Source organism: Nelusetta ayraudi, unplaced genomic scaffold (assembly GCF_046127955.1).
Source record: "Nelusetta ayraudi isolate G7.1 ecotype Tasmania unplaced genomic scaffold, CSIRO-AGI_Nayr_v1 ptg000033l, whole genome shotgun sequence".
Classification (NCBI taxonomy): Eukaryota; Metazoa; Chordata; class Actinopteri; order Tetraodontiformes; family Monacanthidae; genus Nelusetta; species Nelusetta ayraudi.
This window is the reverse complement of record NW_027466083.1, coordinates 4,194,458-4,210,115: the sequence shown is the minus strand read 5'-3', so window position 1 is coordinate 4,210,115 and position 15,658 is coordinate 4,194,458. Positions and strand designations below refer to the sequence as shown.

General features: G+C 39.9%; 2 protein-coding genes across 2 annotated transcripts in view; both read left to right on the top strand.

Annotated features, from left to right (window-relative positions):
• LOC142892105 (FRAS1-related extracellular matrix protein 2-like) overlaps positions 1 to 15,658 on the top strand; it is a gene marked incomplete at its 3' end in the record, with an annotated part of 84,238 nt that overhangs the window by 67,776 nt on the left and 804 nt on the right. The gene's annotated exons all lie outside the window — the stretch shown is intronic.
• ufm1 (ubiquitin-fold modifier 1) lies at positions 234 to 7,785 on the top strand. The gene is made up of 6 exons (XM_076031680.1): positions 234 to 385; positions 502 to 558; positions 1,306 to 1,363; positions 2,016 to 2,055; positions 4,390 to 4,422; positions 7,133 to 7,785. Coding segments are annotated over exons 1-6 (264 nt in total). The 5' UTR covers positions 234 to 383; the 3' UTR covers positions 7,207 to 7,785.

The following is a 15,658-nucleotide window of genomic DNA, read 5'->3' as shown; positions in this document are numbered from 1 at the left end:
TAAAAACTTTGAATTCGTCTCTGGTTCACATGAGCACGATAAATTGTTAATAGTACGATACAGACGCACATTTTATTTCAAGAAAATGCCTTGGGAGGGGAGCCTGCTTTCTGTTGCGTCTTTTTTTGGTTCATTACGGCAATCAATAGTTGTCTGAACGAATGCCTGTGTGTTATTAATACAAATAGGAAATGTTTTGTTTCCTGGTTCTGTCTTTAGTTGTTGAAAAATACATGTATTTTTTTTAATGAATTAAAAACGTCATCACTCCATGTTTTATTATTCTGTCCAGAAAGATGCAGAGGGATGACGTGTACATTTGGGTCCTTCGGGCTTCCGGTTGTGGGTAAATAGAGAGCAAGCGGCGTTGTCGCATTCTAAGGATGTAGGTTTCTATGCTTTAACCGTGTCACACTATATGTTTTTCATATACATTTTTTTTTTTTTAAAGATATAGCCTAGCTTAAATGCGAATAACGTTGGTTCATTTTTCTCCATTAGGTCTAAAGTAACGTTTAAAATCACCCTGACGTCGGACCCCCGGCTTCCATACAAAGTGTGAGTGTTATGTTTAACGTTTGACTAATTAAACCATGAATCTCTATTTTAAAATCAGCACTACTATCAATGTCGAGGTTAGAATATTTTGTTTAAGCATGTGCTCATATTACTTTATGTCTGTAGTGCCAGTGTCAGTGCTCATTGAGGGAACATCTGTTAAAACAAGCTGTGATTCTTCTTCTTCTTCTTCTTCTTCTTCTTCTTCTTCTTCTTCTTCTTCTTCTTCTTCTTCATTTGTATCAAGGAACCCTTTGAAACAATTATTTATTGTAAATTACCAATGACATTTGATGAAATTACAGTAGATGTTATAATTACATTACATGTTGCAATGTCAACACGCATTGGACCCTCTAGGCTTAACATGATCAGGCTCCATTCTTAAGGGTACAATAAAATGTCTTGATTGTCTTGTGGGAACCATTAAATACTCTGTTATGATAATACGTCTTGTCAGACCAAAACCTGCTACAACGTCGTAAGGGGACATGAGAATACTCCTTACTAATAATATACAGGCCTCTTAATAGCAGTTATAAACACACTTCTTTTTAACTAAATTATAGTAAAGAAAAAAAAAACGTTAAGTAGTACCATATAAACTTAGTTGAGATCCACCTTAGACTGCTACTTCATGTAGTTGGAGTTCAGATTAGCCTGTCTGTTTACAATTTGTACCATTTTCTTCTGCATTCCGCTACAAAAAGGAAATGCTTATCACAAGGCCCTATGTTTTCTTTACAGACTAAGTGTCCCAGAGAGCACGCCATTCACTGCTGTTTTAAAGTTTGCTGCGGAAGAGGTAAGGCTGAATTTGACCTATGTTCTACAAATGTATTCACCAGCAGGTATTTACATTTGAAAAGTACAACCAAGCCTAAGTCATCAAAAATGGTAGATTTTCAGCTTTTCCTTAATTTCTGTACTGTGTGCTTGTTAATGAATACATTAGTACATACACCAATGAATACAGAAGTAGAAAAACGTTATTGCGCACCTCATGCGATTGTGGTATACTTTGCTTACGTCTCCAAGTGCATTTTATTTTAATGCAGTCACCAACATTAATCCACAATCTGCACGTTTTCTGTTCTGTCCAGCTCAGAACTGGATGTTTCAGCAAGGTGACGTCACTTGCAAAACATCCAGAGTACAAGAACTACAAGAATTTCCTCTTGTGTCTTATTAACAATAAACAACAAAATAATTTCAAGTTCTTTGTGTAAATATGATGCAGTCAAACCTTTTGAAGAAAATTAAAAATATATGGGGCACATATTAATGACAAAATTGTGATTTCGTAAAATAAGTGTCTGCAAACATTTTTCCATAACTAATACTCCTGAACTAATACAATCATGGATTGAGACATCATACAGGGATACATACATTCATGCACAAATTGCTTTGCAAATAAATAATGTAGATTTAAGGTTGTTTTTTTTTACTTACAGTTCAAAGTGCCACCAGCAACCAGTGCAATTATAACAAATGGTGAGTTTGGGTTTAAAATCCTTTTTTATTATATAAATAGTTATTTTTATTTTGTCAGCCATTATATATCAGGCCATTTGTTTTTCTGTTAAGCATTACTCTCCAGTGTAACAGTTGGTTGATTTTGTCACTTCCTATACATCAATACAAATCATTTCACCAAGTTATCCTCAAGGTGATAACGACCTGCTGCACTAGAGGAGAACTGCAGTCCTCCATACACACATTGTTGAATGCTGCAAAAAAAACAAAAAAAAAACAACATAATAATAACACTAGTTGTGGAATATATGCCACGAAGTGATTTCAGCTGCTGAGTTTTCATCCTAGGAATGAATAAAGTATCTATAAACTCTTCCCTCCTTGAAACTGCGGAAAATTCCTTTATTTTTGCTGTTAACGGAAAACATTTGGGTTTGACAACAGAAAAAGAATGTAAGCCAAGAGATCCCCATGTCAGCTTTTATTTCCAGGTATTTACTTGTGGAGCTGAGTAGATGAGTGGATGAGTGAACTGTGGGGGACAAATTTTGCATCCTTCAGGATGTGACAATCAGTGGGACTTTAACCTTTAATTAGTTGCAAATCCTTTGCATGCAATACATCAATTCTGTGACCCACTGACCGTTCTTTTGGGATGTTTTTCCAAGCTTGCAATGCATCTTCATTCAGTTGTTGTTTGCTTGGGGGTTCCTCTCTTCTGTTGTCTCTTTCGCAGGTAATAATGCTGTAAAGAGTTTAAGTCTGGAGACTGACATAGCCCGTCTAAAACATCCACTTTTGACTCCTGATGAACTCCTTTGTTGTTGTAACAGAGTGTTTTGGGTCAACATCTTGCTGTCCTCATTTTTTGTTTTTCTTTTTATTTGGCAGATACAATGTTTCTGAAGACTGCTGAGTTAATATCTGCTGCCATCACAGGTTACCTTATCGATAGATTAATGTGTCTGCCCCAGAAGAGGCTATGTAATTTTGTTAGCTGTGACATGAATAGAAAGGCCAAGGTGGAATTTGCAATAAAGCCTCAAACATTCTGGGACAAAGTTTTATCGACTGAAGAGACAATGATTAACATTTCCACCACCAAAGTGGTGGAAAGGCTAAAGTTTGGAGAACTAAAGCATCCGTCATGATCCCAAACTTAGAAGCTCATTTGTGAGACGGGGTGGAGGTAATGTCATGGCTTGGAGCTGCATAGCCTCTTCTGAGACAGACTCATTCATCTTTGTATAAGGTAACCAGTGGTGGCAGCACCAATTAACTCAGAAGTCAACAGAAAGATTTTATCTGCCAATTAAGAAAAAAATACAATAAGACTGATTGGGAAATCCTTCATCATGCAGCAAGATATCGACACAAAACACACTGCCAAAACAACATAGGAGTTTGTCAGGTGTAAAAAGCAGATGGTTTTAGATCGGCCTTGTCAGTCTCCAGACTTAAAGCCTTTAGTATCAATAGAAGAGGACAAAGGTTCGGTGACATCAGTGGGTCACAGGCTCGATTTGCAAGTAAATACAGATTCAGTTTAATTAAGTTCTTATTCAATTTAATTTATCTTCATTTTATACATTCCAATACTTTTGCCCACCTAAAAAGAGGTATTCTCTTACAAATACTGGATCTGTGTATCACATGCAGATGTAAAAACCTGGAAATAAAAGCTGAAATGTTGGTATGATCTCTTGACAGCAAAAACTAAGGAATTTGCCTCACTGTTCCAATACTTTTAGAGGGTAGCGTATCTTTCCATCTTAACTTGAAGAAAGTGCGCTTTTGACCATCAGCCCACAGAGTACATGTGCACTGCACCACTGGATCAGTTTATATTCAGATGTATTTTGCTCCTTAATTACAAAAACTGATGAATGTTGGTGGAAACATTTCTGACTCATTCCCTGTTTCCCAGCAATTAGCTTGTGCAGTTAACCATGAAACTGATAGACTGTTTAAATTCAGAGAACGTACACAAGCAGCCACTGCTGCCTTAATACTGCCACTTAGTCTGAAAGAGATGACACATGCAGCTGGCTTTGGTGGGGGGAAAAAAATAGACATAACGTAAGCACGATTGGTCAAGAAATCACAGACATGTTTATAACGAGTTTTCTAGTTTCATTCAGGCAGAATTGTGAGCCGAGCTGCAGTTTCCACAGACTAAATTGCCTGCTGCTTTCATTTCTTTTGTTGCTCTATGCAATAAAAAAAAAATCATTATGGACAAACTGGTGATATTAGTCATTATCTTGTTTTCATTTCTGTGCTGCTCATTTCCATCACAATGTTTTCAGTTTACATTATGATATGCTGATTGCTTGCTTGCTGTCTATGCAGATGGAATAGGAATCAACCCTTCCCAGACTGCAGGTGAGATGTTTCTTCACACAAACCGTTTGCTTTGAACTTTTACCAAAACGCAGTTTGACAGTCATCCTTCGTTACGAAAGGAATTTTTAAAGGTTAATGAAAGCGTAATAAAAAGGCGGGAGCTCAATTTATGTGCAGTGACACTTACCGCTGCCATGCAGTCCCAACATCACCAGATGGGACAAGCAGCTTTTATTATTATTGCTCACAAATACTGGCAGCATTGTGTCAAAAATTCTTAAATATCTGACAGTCTGCAGGAGCAATGAGACAATTGTGTGTCTCATAAAGTCAAGTCAAGTCAAAGCCTTTATTGTCATTGTATGACCGTGCGCACAACGAAATTGGGAGCGCAGCTCCATCCAGTGCACTATAGAACGAAAATTAAAAAAAAATATATATAGCAGTGCAATCAATGAAACCAAGCATAGAAGCACAAGGATGAAAATCCTTACAATAGGTTTCATTAAAGTAGATGCAGTCAAGCTTTCCCAGCCACTATAGACTGAAAAATAGACCAGAGTTCAGGGCAAGCTGCCTAATGTGGTTCCAGTGGCTGCTACGGATGTAGATATATGGCTTGAGAAATTGTGCTATTTTTCTAAGAGTTGTGCCCATGATTTTGTTTTCCGTTTTGCATAAAATTGAACGAGCACAGGTCATCACTTTAAGTGGAAGAGATATGAGATGCATATTAATGTGTGCAGAAGCGATGTCCACTTTCCTCGCCAAACTTTGTGAAATAAAAGTGAAAACTGAAATAAAGTCAATATTATTATTGTTTTAGCGTGCAGTTGACTGCATGAATGCAAGCACAACAAGGTCCATAAACAAGTGACCAGATCTGATTCGTACCTGCTAAAGCTTAAGAGTCACTTTGGAAACAACAACTTTTTTAATAAATAATCAGTGATGACTGTGAAGCAAATTTTAGGGACCCTGATCGTACATCGTTCTGCAGTGAGGGATATCTGATTGGAGGGGAACAAAGACTGACATTTCAGCACATGGAAAGGACTCGCACTCCTCTGCATGGAAATGTTTTGACCATTTATGAACATCAGATGCAATACCGCCAAACGCAGGGATTTAATGTGGAATTAAAAAGCAACTTCACCTCGATCGAACTGCTTTAGTCGGAAAACACTTGACTTCAGATTCCCGCATTATTGCCGAGCCCTGGTGAGTCATTTCTGTCCTTCTCAGCCTCCCGTGGTTTCCCTGAGGTGCATATTTAACGCGGAGCCCACCTCTCCTTATGTAAGTCGTCAGCCGCTACAGAGGCGAGGAGCCGATGACTCGCTTCTGTGCATGGAGAAGGAGACAATGCCGTGCTTTGACTCGAGGCGGGTTGAAGCCCTCCCTGGGAAAAAAAGCCAGTAAAGCACTGTGGGTTTTGACAACAGCATTAAGACCATGAATAGCCTCGTTCCAGACCCACCGCAGCCGCTCCGAGCGATGCTCGCAGCTTTAAAAACGCGCTGAAAGTGATTTCATGTCGCCAAACTTTTTCCTTGCTCGTGTTTGAAAGCCGGGATCTAAGCGCCTGTTACAAATCCAGTACCCCAGTATGCGTTCAGATTTTCTCTGACTCCAGTGAAGCAGCTCTGCCCAGTTATTCATGGAAAAAGGCTCTGTCGACACCCAAAAAATAGCATATTTAGCCCTCCGTTTACAGCTTGCCTTCAAAAAAAGGTGAGTTCCAGCTTAAATAAATAATTATAATTATAATTATAATTATAATTATGATAATAATAATAATAATAATAATAATAATAATAATAATAATAATAATAATAATAAATAAAAACGTTATTTAATTAATAATTTTATAATTGTATTATTATTATTATTATTATTATTATTACATAAATAAAAACAAAAACAAATGAAAAACTGGGTGGTCTGAGAAGATGGAGCATGGTGTCCATCTTCTGAGGTGGCTGCAGTTGTTGTCACTAACCTGGGAGAAGTAGCAGTGCCCTTTGTGATGTCACAATGGGCTGTCTTGTTTTGTCTTTTTTTTCCTAGTGACACCTTTAATATGTCCAGTGTGTAAAATCTGCCTCATGTATGTTTTTTATATTGATGAAAGTTTGATATATTGACGGTAAATATATTATGAGTAATAATAAATATAGTGTATACTCACAGTACATTATAAGTCATTTGTTTGTCCCACTCATACAATGGTTCTTATTTATATATAAGAATATACATAAAGCAAGGGTCTTGCTCCTAGTTAATTGCCATCTTGAACCACCATATTTCTAAGGAAGCATGGTGCGGACAATCCAGCTGCCTGACAGCGCATTTTGTATTTAGGGTGATAGGCTCAGGACCTCAAATAAACCAACGAAGAAGAAGGTGGACGAGGTTTGTGTGCGCAGGCCACTGTAGTTCACTGGCAATCGTGGGACAGGGAGGGTGAGCGAATGAGCACTGCAATCTGAAATCTGACCACTAGATGGCATGATTTTACACAATGTTCCTTAAACTGCATTTTGCTTTACCTTTGTATCAACCGTTAAGCCAGCAGATTGTTTTAAAATGTTGGATGATGTAGAAATGATGTCCTTTTAAACCATCCAGTTGCCTCCTCCAGTCGGTGATTGACTAGTTTCTGATCAGCTAAACTGCAAAACCCCTCATTAAACACCTTGTGACAGCATGTGAGCATTCATGCTGCCATGGTCTCCCGTCTTCGCAGGCACTGTGTTTTTGAAACATGGCTCGGAGCTTCGCATCATTCCCAGAGACAGAGTGGGAGGACGAGGAGACTGATGCTGCTTTCCCTTGTCAACGCCGCGATGACTCACCCAACCAAGGCATTCAGCTCCCGGCACACAGGGAACACCTCGGCGTGTGTCATATTTATTATCAGTCCAGACTCTGACAGTTGCTCACACGAGAATATATGAATTCAAAGTTGACAAAGACACACACTTGATCCCTGCATCATTCTTTTATGTTCCTTCTTCTTCCTCTAGTAAGCAATTGGACACCAAGAAAGCAGATTTTCTGACCTAATAATGCGACAAATATGTCAAACACATCATCTAAAATATTCAAATAAAGTCTAACAAACTAAATATAAATATAAAGTTTTAGTTTTTGTACTTCTAAGTCGTGTGTGCAGGTCATGTTTTCTTCTGTTCACATCTGTATTTTGAAGATGGAGACGTGAGAGGTGGTTTATTTTTCAAAAATAAATGTTTAACAAGCTTTTAGGACCTTTGTCATTGTATCAAAAGGCTGTTACTTTTCACACAACTTTAATGCTAAAGGCCCATTGTAATGTAACAATGTAACATTAATGGGATGAACTGGCAATGCAGGAGAAAATACACAAAAAATAATGGATCAACTGTTGTGCTTTTATTTACTCCTTATAGAAGAATGCATTTCCACAATGAGTGGACTTCCATGTCAGGAGACGACCATATTGTACTGTCACTTTCTTACAGCAGCCCAGAACTTGGAACTGCTCAGGGTTTGGGATTTAATAACAGTAATGATGATAATGAATGTGAATTATATAGCACGTTTCTGAGTACTCAAAGACATGATGATGTCACAGGTGGTGTATAAAGTGAGATCGTTTCTCAGTCCTTCTGTGTCAGGCTGTGGTCTTTGCTGCCCTCTGCATGGTTACATTTAACAACTGTGGGTTGCACTGTTGTTTATCAAGCCAGATGCCACACTGACCTGTAAACATACAGTTTTTAAGTCACAGAGACTTAACCAGTAGTCGGAGATGTGAAGCCATGTGAGAAGCTTCATCAGTGTGTGTCTCAGTCATCATCAACAACAGCAAACACCGGTTCTCATATGGAACTGGTTTGTCTATTGTCGTATATCCTCCATAAAGTGTTAAGTTTAGGTTAGGTTTTAATACAGAGACAGTTTGGTTTCTGTTGACCAGTGAATTTCTGAGCTTGTGCTTCGTTAGTTCTTACTTCTATACAAGTATAGAAAGATTTTTATCCACCCAGACAAAACGAACCGTTCACAAAAGCAGGCTCAAAAGAAATAATGGCAGAAATAATGAATAAATATTTTTGACAATTGGCATGCTGGCTAAAATGAGGAAACATCAGTTGAGTTAATCACATTCCTTGATTTCGTGCTCTTATGGGCATGAAATGAAAATTTCACACTCAAAGCAAGGGGGGGGGGGGGGGTTGCGAATCACTTTAATCTTCACAAGCAATGATGTAAAAAATATGCTTCATAGTCAAATTCCAGCCGGAGTTCTCCTTCTTCAGCAGAGCAATGAGGTTAAATCACGTTTCCAGCTGCATCCTCACTAAGACCCGACTCAGACCCCCAGGAGGAGGATTTCCTCTCATCCTCCACAAGACGCTGACTGCAGCAGAACTACGGCATTCTGGAAGTCCAGTTCAGTCCAGTTGGCCCCCGTAAAAAGATGCTCAAATTGTGTCCACGGTCCTTCACAATGTGGATCTGCTCTGGTTTGGTGACGTCACAGTTTTTATGAAGTAGATACGAGATCCAATGGGATTTTAGAAAATGGATTGATCCTCGAGATGTGGAAGTGGCCAGTGTGACTGCAAGTTCTCATGTTGAAGCTGAAGCGAGGGCAAGGTTATGCATGTTAGAACTAAAAATACAAATATTGTTTCATTATGCATTCTATACACCATTTGGTATTTGTTTTTGTTGTGTTTTGCCATAGCTGGTCTTGGTCCTGCTGTCACTTATATAACACCCCACTTTGAAAAGAAGTGATTAGTTTGATCGCCCAATGATCTTGTTGGGGATTTCTAGGCAGTGCACGAAGCAGAGGTGCATGCCTGTTCTGTACGTGACAAATGATGGTGGTGATATTTGCTGTGCACGTTTGTGTGCTCGTTGGTTTCTTGAAGGTTCCAGTGAGCAGTCAAGGCCCACTAACGCCATAATAGGCTTTCCTGTGGACGACCCCCCACTGTTTGATAAATGTCATGTTGGAAACCCCCAACCCTCCACCCCACCCGAGACAGCCAAGCAATCTAAAATGAGATCTGGCCATTCTCCATGGACACAGCATGGACGAGAGGCCACCACCACAGGTCAGTGACTGAGATAAAGAAGGAAGGAAGCAGGATTGGAACAGCACCCTTCACGCCTGTCCATCACGCTCACTTTGGCTCACTTCCTCACACATCTGTCACTCAACACGCGTGTGCCTGTGAGTGTGTGTGTGTGTGTGTGTGTGTGTGTGTGTGTGTGTGTGTGTGTGTGTGTGTGTGTGTGTGTGTGCGCGCACGCGCGTGTGCAAAGGTGGCCACACGTTTTGCACAAGGGCTCATCCAGGTGGTATCACTGAGAGAAATTGATAAATGCAGGGGAGAAACTCCTAATCTGGATGGTTCAATAATGTGGGTGACCTAATTCTGCCCCCTGCTGTCATGAAGTTACAATGACAGTAGGCGGAGGCGGGGGATTCCGTGTAGCAGCAGGGCACCTGGTGCGCTGCATGATTCATGAGCCTTCATTCCCCACGGAACATCATGTCATTTATGTTGAGTGAAAGTCCATTGTTGAGAAACATAAACATCTCCTCTTTTAAAGTCAGCTCACTTTAGATGCACCTCAGAACACCTCAGACGCACCTCATTTTTAGCTGGGTGCACCCAGAGCCAGTTGAGGTAGTCGTGTGGTTAATCTCTTATAATCCCCTTCTTCCCCTATTTTACTGTCTTTGTTCCACCAACTTCTTGCAGCCTTGAAGTGTTTTAGGAGTATTAATGAAACTTTTGGAGGGTGTTTTTAAAGGGAATGGCACAGGCCGAGTTTCGCTTGTTTGTGCTCTATCCATTAAGCTCGGTCAACAAAAGTGAGCTAAGTCTTCTTAAATCTACTTTTTCTGATCGTCACACTCCCCTCTCAGAGATAGCGCGCCGAGAGTCTGCTTCCAAAATAAAAGCCCAAATGATGAAGGCTCACAACTCTTGTTGCCTCACACACTTTGTGTGTGTCTTGCAGTTTTTACTGAGGAAAAAAAAAACGTATCAACTGATGATGTGAGCAGACTTCCATGGCCATCAGAAAATAAATCCCACTGACTGGAGATCCCCTGACATTTTTTCGAGAGCAATTTTGAGGTCTGACTGGACGGACTGTTTTTTTGTTTGTTTGTTTTTTAAAGAACCACAGATAAGATAGAAGGGCTGAAGTTGCTTCCAGTCAATATCTCTGAGTGTGTTTTTGTGAGAGAGTGCAGTTGTTGCAGGTGTTGGGGACGTGAAACAGCTCATTGGGACAGTAAAAGAGCAGAGCCAAGAGTAAAGGGAAAGGACGTCAGACCAGTTGTTAAACCGCTGACCAGATGGTCTCTCTGCTCTGATGCCTTAGTTAAAGGTCCGAGCGCTAAAAACGAATGTTGCTCTCGTACTCTCTCCCATCGTCTTTATAACCTGCTGTCAAACACGATATACTGCAAGCCTGTTCATAAGAACAACCATCATAGGCCATTGCTATTTCTCCTTTTCACCACACGAGAGCAGTAGACTGTTAGGATGCAGGACAATTACTCGTTTCAGACCTCTACCTTTGAATGATTGACCTGCCTTATTTAAATAACATTGTTTTTCTCGCTCTCACTCCACTGAACTCCTCAGGTTATGTTGTGAGAAGGCAATTAATTTGGTTTCATCTCAGTAACTCTATACTGAATTTTTTTCTTCCTCAGGAATATGAATATTTTCTCTCAGGAATGTAAACAGCTTAATTTGTTTTGGGTTTTTTTTTCTCTTCAGGGCTTCTATATTTATCTCTGGTATGCTATGAAAGGTTTATTTTTGAAAAAAGGAGCAACAATCAAGACCTTCAAAATGAATACTCAAGACGCCACAATCAGCTCTCTTCTCTTCTCTTCTCTTCTCTTCTCTTCTCTTCTCTTCTCGTCTTCTCTTCTCTTCTCTTCTTTTCTCTTCTCTTCTCTTCTCTTCTCTTCTCTTCTTTTCTCTTCTCTTCTCTTCTCTTCTCGTCTTCTCTTCTCTTCTCTTCTATAATTCACAGTAACCAAAAAAAAAATGGAATTGCTGCAAAACTACTGCAAGAAACGTTCACCTCCAACAAGCCTCAAGAGTGTCGGCAGCCGTCTCTGCCCGACGCTGGCCGCAGGGCTGAGGGCTGTGTCTGATGTGTGATGGAGTGTGGCACCCTTGTCCCTTATTAGACTCATCAGGTCTGTGAAATCACATGAAATAGAGAAGGAGAGAGAGAGAGCTCAGCAAGGGTGCTTGTCACAGAGGCAACCAGCCGGGAAAAAAGGTTTCACAACCGGGCTGTAAACAAGTCATTAACTCCCAACAGTTCACAGGCACTTCTCCATTAAAGCTGCATCCCTCCCCAACAAGGGAAACTTGGGATTCTGCAACGCTGCTCAAGCCGAGAGTCTGAGAAGGATGAAAATCAAACCAGAATGTTTTATTTATAGCGCAGAAACGGGCCAATCACCTATTTAAAAGTCTGTAAGATAACGTAATTCTCACTGTCGTTAATGCAGAAACAGCTTGCCAGACATTCACAACAGATATTTACCCAATTCCCCCCTCTAATACATGATAATGGCCTTGTTACCCTAACTAAAAGGCAAACGCCTTCGGCGACGTTCTGATCTGTGATGTAAATGTGTGAGTCCCGGGAACAAACTGGCAGTTTCGCCAGACGGTAAACGTTTGCCAGAGCGCCACTTTGTGTAAACTCACACGGTCATTGTTGCTGATGATGACAGGGCAGCGGCAGCGGCGCTGGGGAGGCCTGTTTCGCAGAGAAGGGGCTCCTCACGCGTCCTGAGAACTCACGCCTCCTCCATGGTCTGGAATATGGGAACAAAGACGGGACCAGATGTGAATGTGTACTGTCTGTGTGCGCAGGGGTGAATGAAGGGTGTTTGAAGGAGGCCGTATAAGGGAGGAGAGGATGTTTGCAATGTTGCTGCTGAGCCCGGAGTAAAGTAATTGCAGGTTGCTTCTGCAAGTGGGCTAAAATCAGCTTTCTCTCTCTCTCTCTCCCTACCTCCCTCTCTCTCTCTCTCTCTTGCTCTCTCTCTGTTTTGCATGAAGGGGCTTTTCAATTGGAGTCTCTCTCAAGATGCAACAGGTTCTGCTATTTAGACAGCGTGGACGGTGTGGACGGAGGAATGCTCCAGCCATTGATGTGGGAGCGTTGAAAGCACCAGCGCAACAGCTGTGTGATGGATACGAGAAGGGAGATGGGGAAAAGGGGGATGAGGAGGAGGAGGAGGAAAAGTTCAGGTCCTTTACTTAGAAGTGGTGATGGCAATGTTTACTGTAAATACGTATAAAGGTTGTGCATTGTGTTTAGAACTTCGAGGCAATGACTGAACTGAGCTTTTCTTTATTATTCTGTCTTCTTTATTTCTATTTCTTTATTTCTAATTCATTGCTTTATAAGTGGAAGAAAAGCCACTGGCACACTGTGCGTGGCTGGATGTAGCACTGTATCCCCGACAACATAGTATTAGTATCATTGTTTTATATTGCATTGTTGTTGTTGTTTTTAAAAATGCTATGAGCAAAAGTGGACCAATCTTTTCTTTTTTTTTTTAAAGTGTGATCCCATGAATTATTGTGTATAATCTGTACAGCTGACTGCTGTATGCTGAAGTGTGACTAAGCCCCCAATTTATTCCAAGCTGAGCAGTTTAGCCTGTCTACATTCGCATTTTAAAAGTGCCGATAGCACCTAAATAGCACAGTTACAGATTTTAGGATTCTATTAATACCAAAAAGCACATGACTTAAGCACAGGTGCACTGCATGTTTATTGATTTAATTTCTACTAATGTGTGCATTTATGTCTTGTTTGTTTGTTTATTTTCTGTGCCTCAGTAGCTGTTTTTACTGAATGTGGAACGACAGCAATTTTGGCTCAACCTACTTGAAAAACATTGTGCTTTTACTCCCAAACAGCACACCTGAGCAGTTAAGCCGTACAACACGGAGTCATTGCTTGACTGGCTCACCCTGCTGGACATCAATAGTGACACCTCCAATCAACACCTCCTATGTCTTCTCCGCATATGAGATTAAAACTCCCCCTTTTTGTCTTTATTGTAGTTTCCCATAGGAGTGTAGGCAGTGAGTGTTGATTAAATGCTCTCATTAGACTGCAGTCACATCTGTGTGGGTGTTCATCTGTGTGAGGGCGCTCAGCCTTGCACTTGGTAAGCCCAAATTCTTTTGTTAACAACTAATTTTGATCTTGATTACAGCTTTTGAGCGGTTTCGCCCTCCTGATCGGCAGATATAAATTGTCAGCGCGCACACTGTAAAGCCTGCTTTATGCACTCACACACCAAATAATAATCAAATCAGCTATGAAACTGCCAAAAATGTGCATAATTGATTTTGACTAATCTGCTTTAATGCAATCCCCCTGCTGAGTGACAATGTGTTCAGCACGTGTAAATATTAGGTTAGCTTAAAACGGTACGTCGGTCCAGCTTAGCTCAGAAAACAGCCTTATTCTGTGAAAAACATGGAATGTTTGCGCATGTTTCTGCATGCCAAGATATTATGCTAATGGATCAAGTCAGCTGGCTACATGACAGTTTTTCAATCTTACAGCTCTCCAACAAGCCAGACTTGAGCGTCTCCATGTGGGGCCTTATCACAGCCTTGCAGATGCAGAGAGGAGGGAATCTCTATCGGGCTCTCTGTATGCCACAAATCTGAGGGTGGACTTGCAAAAAGTTCCGCTGTGCTCAGTAGGTGGGAGAAGTGGGCTGCAGGGATGAGCCCGAGTTCTGCTGCTAATTAGTCTGATGGGAGCTGAACAACTGCTTCAGAAATAGACACAGGAGGAAAAACAGAGGAATAACTTGTACCCAACGTCCACGAACGGATTAACAGTTTTGTGCTGATTTGACAATGAAGATATGAGAAATGAACATCATATATACAGTATGTATAAAGTTTTAGTTAAGGATCACTCTCGCCTTATTTGCTCTCACTTACTTGCTGACATCTCACTGTGCACATTTAATGACAAGTTAAGTTCCAAAGAGAATGTTTCAGCAAATGTGGGGGAAAAAAAAACAAAAACATGACAGCTGGAAAAGTCCATGCTGGCCATTGAGATAACAAGACACTGCAAGGCCTCTAATCACCTGGCATTTTTTCTTTTGACTGTAGGTGGTGGTGAGTCAAGTACAAAAAGTATGCAGTCGGAGGCCTTCGAAGACTCGGGGCTTTCGAGTGAAGATTTGAGAGAATCAAAGCTTTAAGCAGCAGCAGGGAACTTTTCAAATATTAATGTTTGTAACCAGTTGCAAAAGCAGTTGAAAGATTCTTCAATTGGAATTTGCCTCAATGACATTGTTACACATTCACAAAGGAGATGCTCTGTCCCCCATGTAAACCCAGAGTGCTTTGTGATTCTCTGTCATCCCACAAAATGTTTAGACAAAATTCAGATTATTTATCTTTATAATATGGAGCTCCTTCTCCCCCTCCCCTATATGTATATAGCACATTTGTTGAGGCAATTGCGAATTTCAAACAAATCCTTTATATAATGTTAAAAAGGGAAGATTTAGAAAAAAATATATTTTTTTTATTTAAAAATGATATACATATATATATATATATATATATATATATATATATATATATATATATATACATATATATATATATATATATATATATATACATATATATATATATATATATATATATATATATATATATATATATATATATATATATATCATTTTTAAATAAAAAAAAAACATTTAAAAATGATATACATATATATATATATATATATATATATATATATATATATATATATTTACAGTGTTGATGGGGGAAAGACTTGGCCTTGAGAACTGACTGCATCAATTACCCCCAGGACTCTTCAGCCAACAGACTGTGAGCTGAGGGCTGATATATCCCCAGCCAAACTCAGCAGTTCCTCCTTGACACATAACTTCTGGGCTGAGCTTTGTTTTGGCAGTGTTCTGCATTGGCCATTCAGGGACTTGAGGGGGGAAATATTCATCTCAATAATCAACTGAATAAACTGCCAACTGAGAACATTGCTGCTTTTAAGAACAAAAAGAAAGTTCTTTTTTTTTTTTTTTTTTGTTACAGGTTTATTTGTAAATCGTACTCATGAGTGTAAATTCCAGCCAGGTCTTTTTCTTTGACAGCTATGAGAAAAAATATCTGCCATCTCTCATTATAAATTCAGCCCA

Coding starts and splice junctions, on each gene's coding strand:
- ufm1 (XM_076031680.1), top strand. Junction 1,364..2,015: donor TAAAGTTTGCTGCGGAAGAG/GTAAGGCTGAAT, acceptor TTTTACTTACAG/TTCAAAGTGCCACCAGCAAC. Junction 2,056..4,389: donor CAGTGCAATTATAACAAATG/GTGAGTTTGGGT, acceptor CTGTCTATGCAG/ATGGAATAGGAATCAACCCT.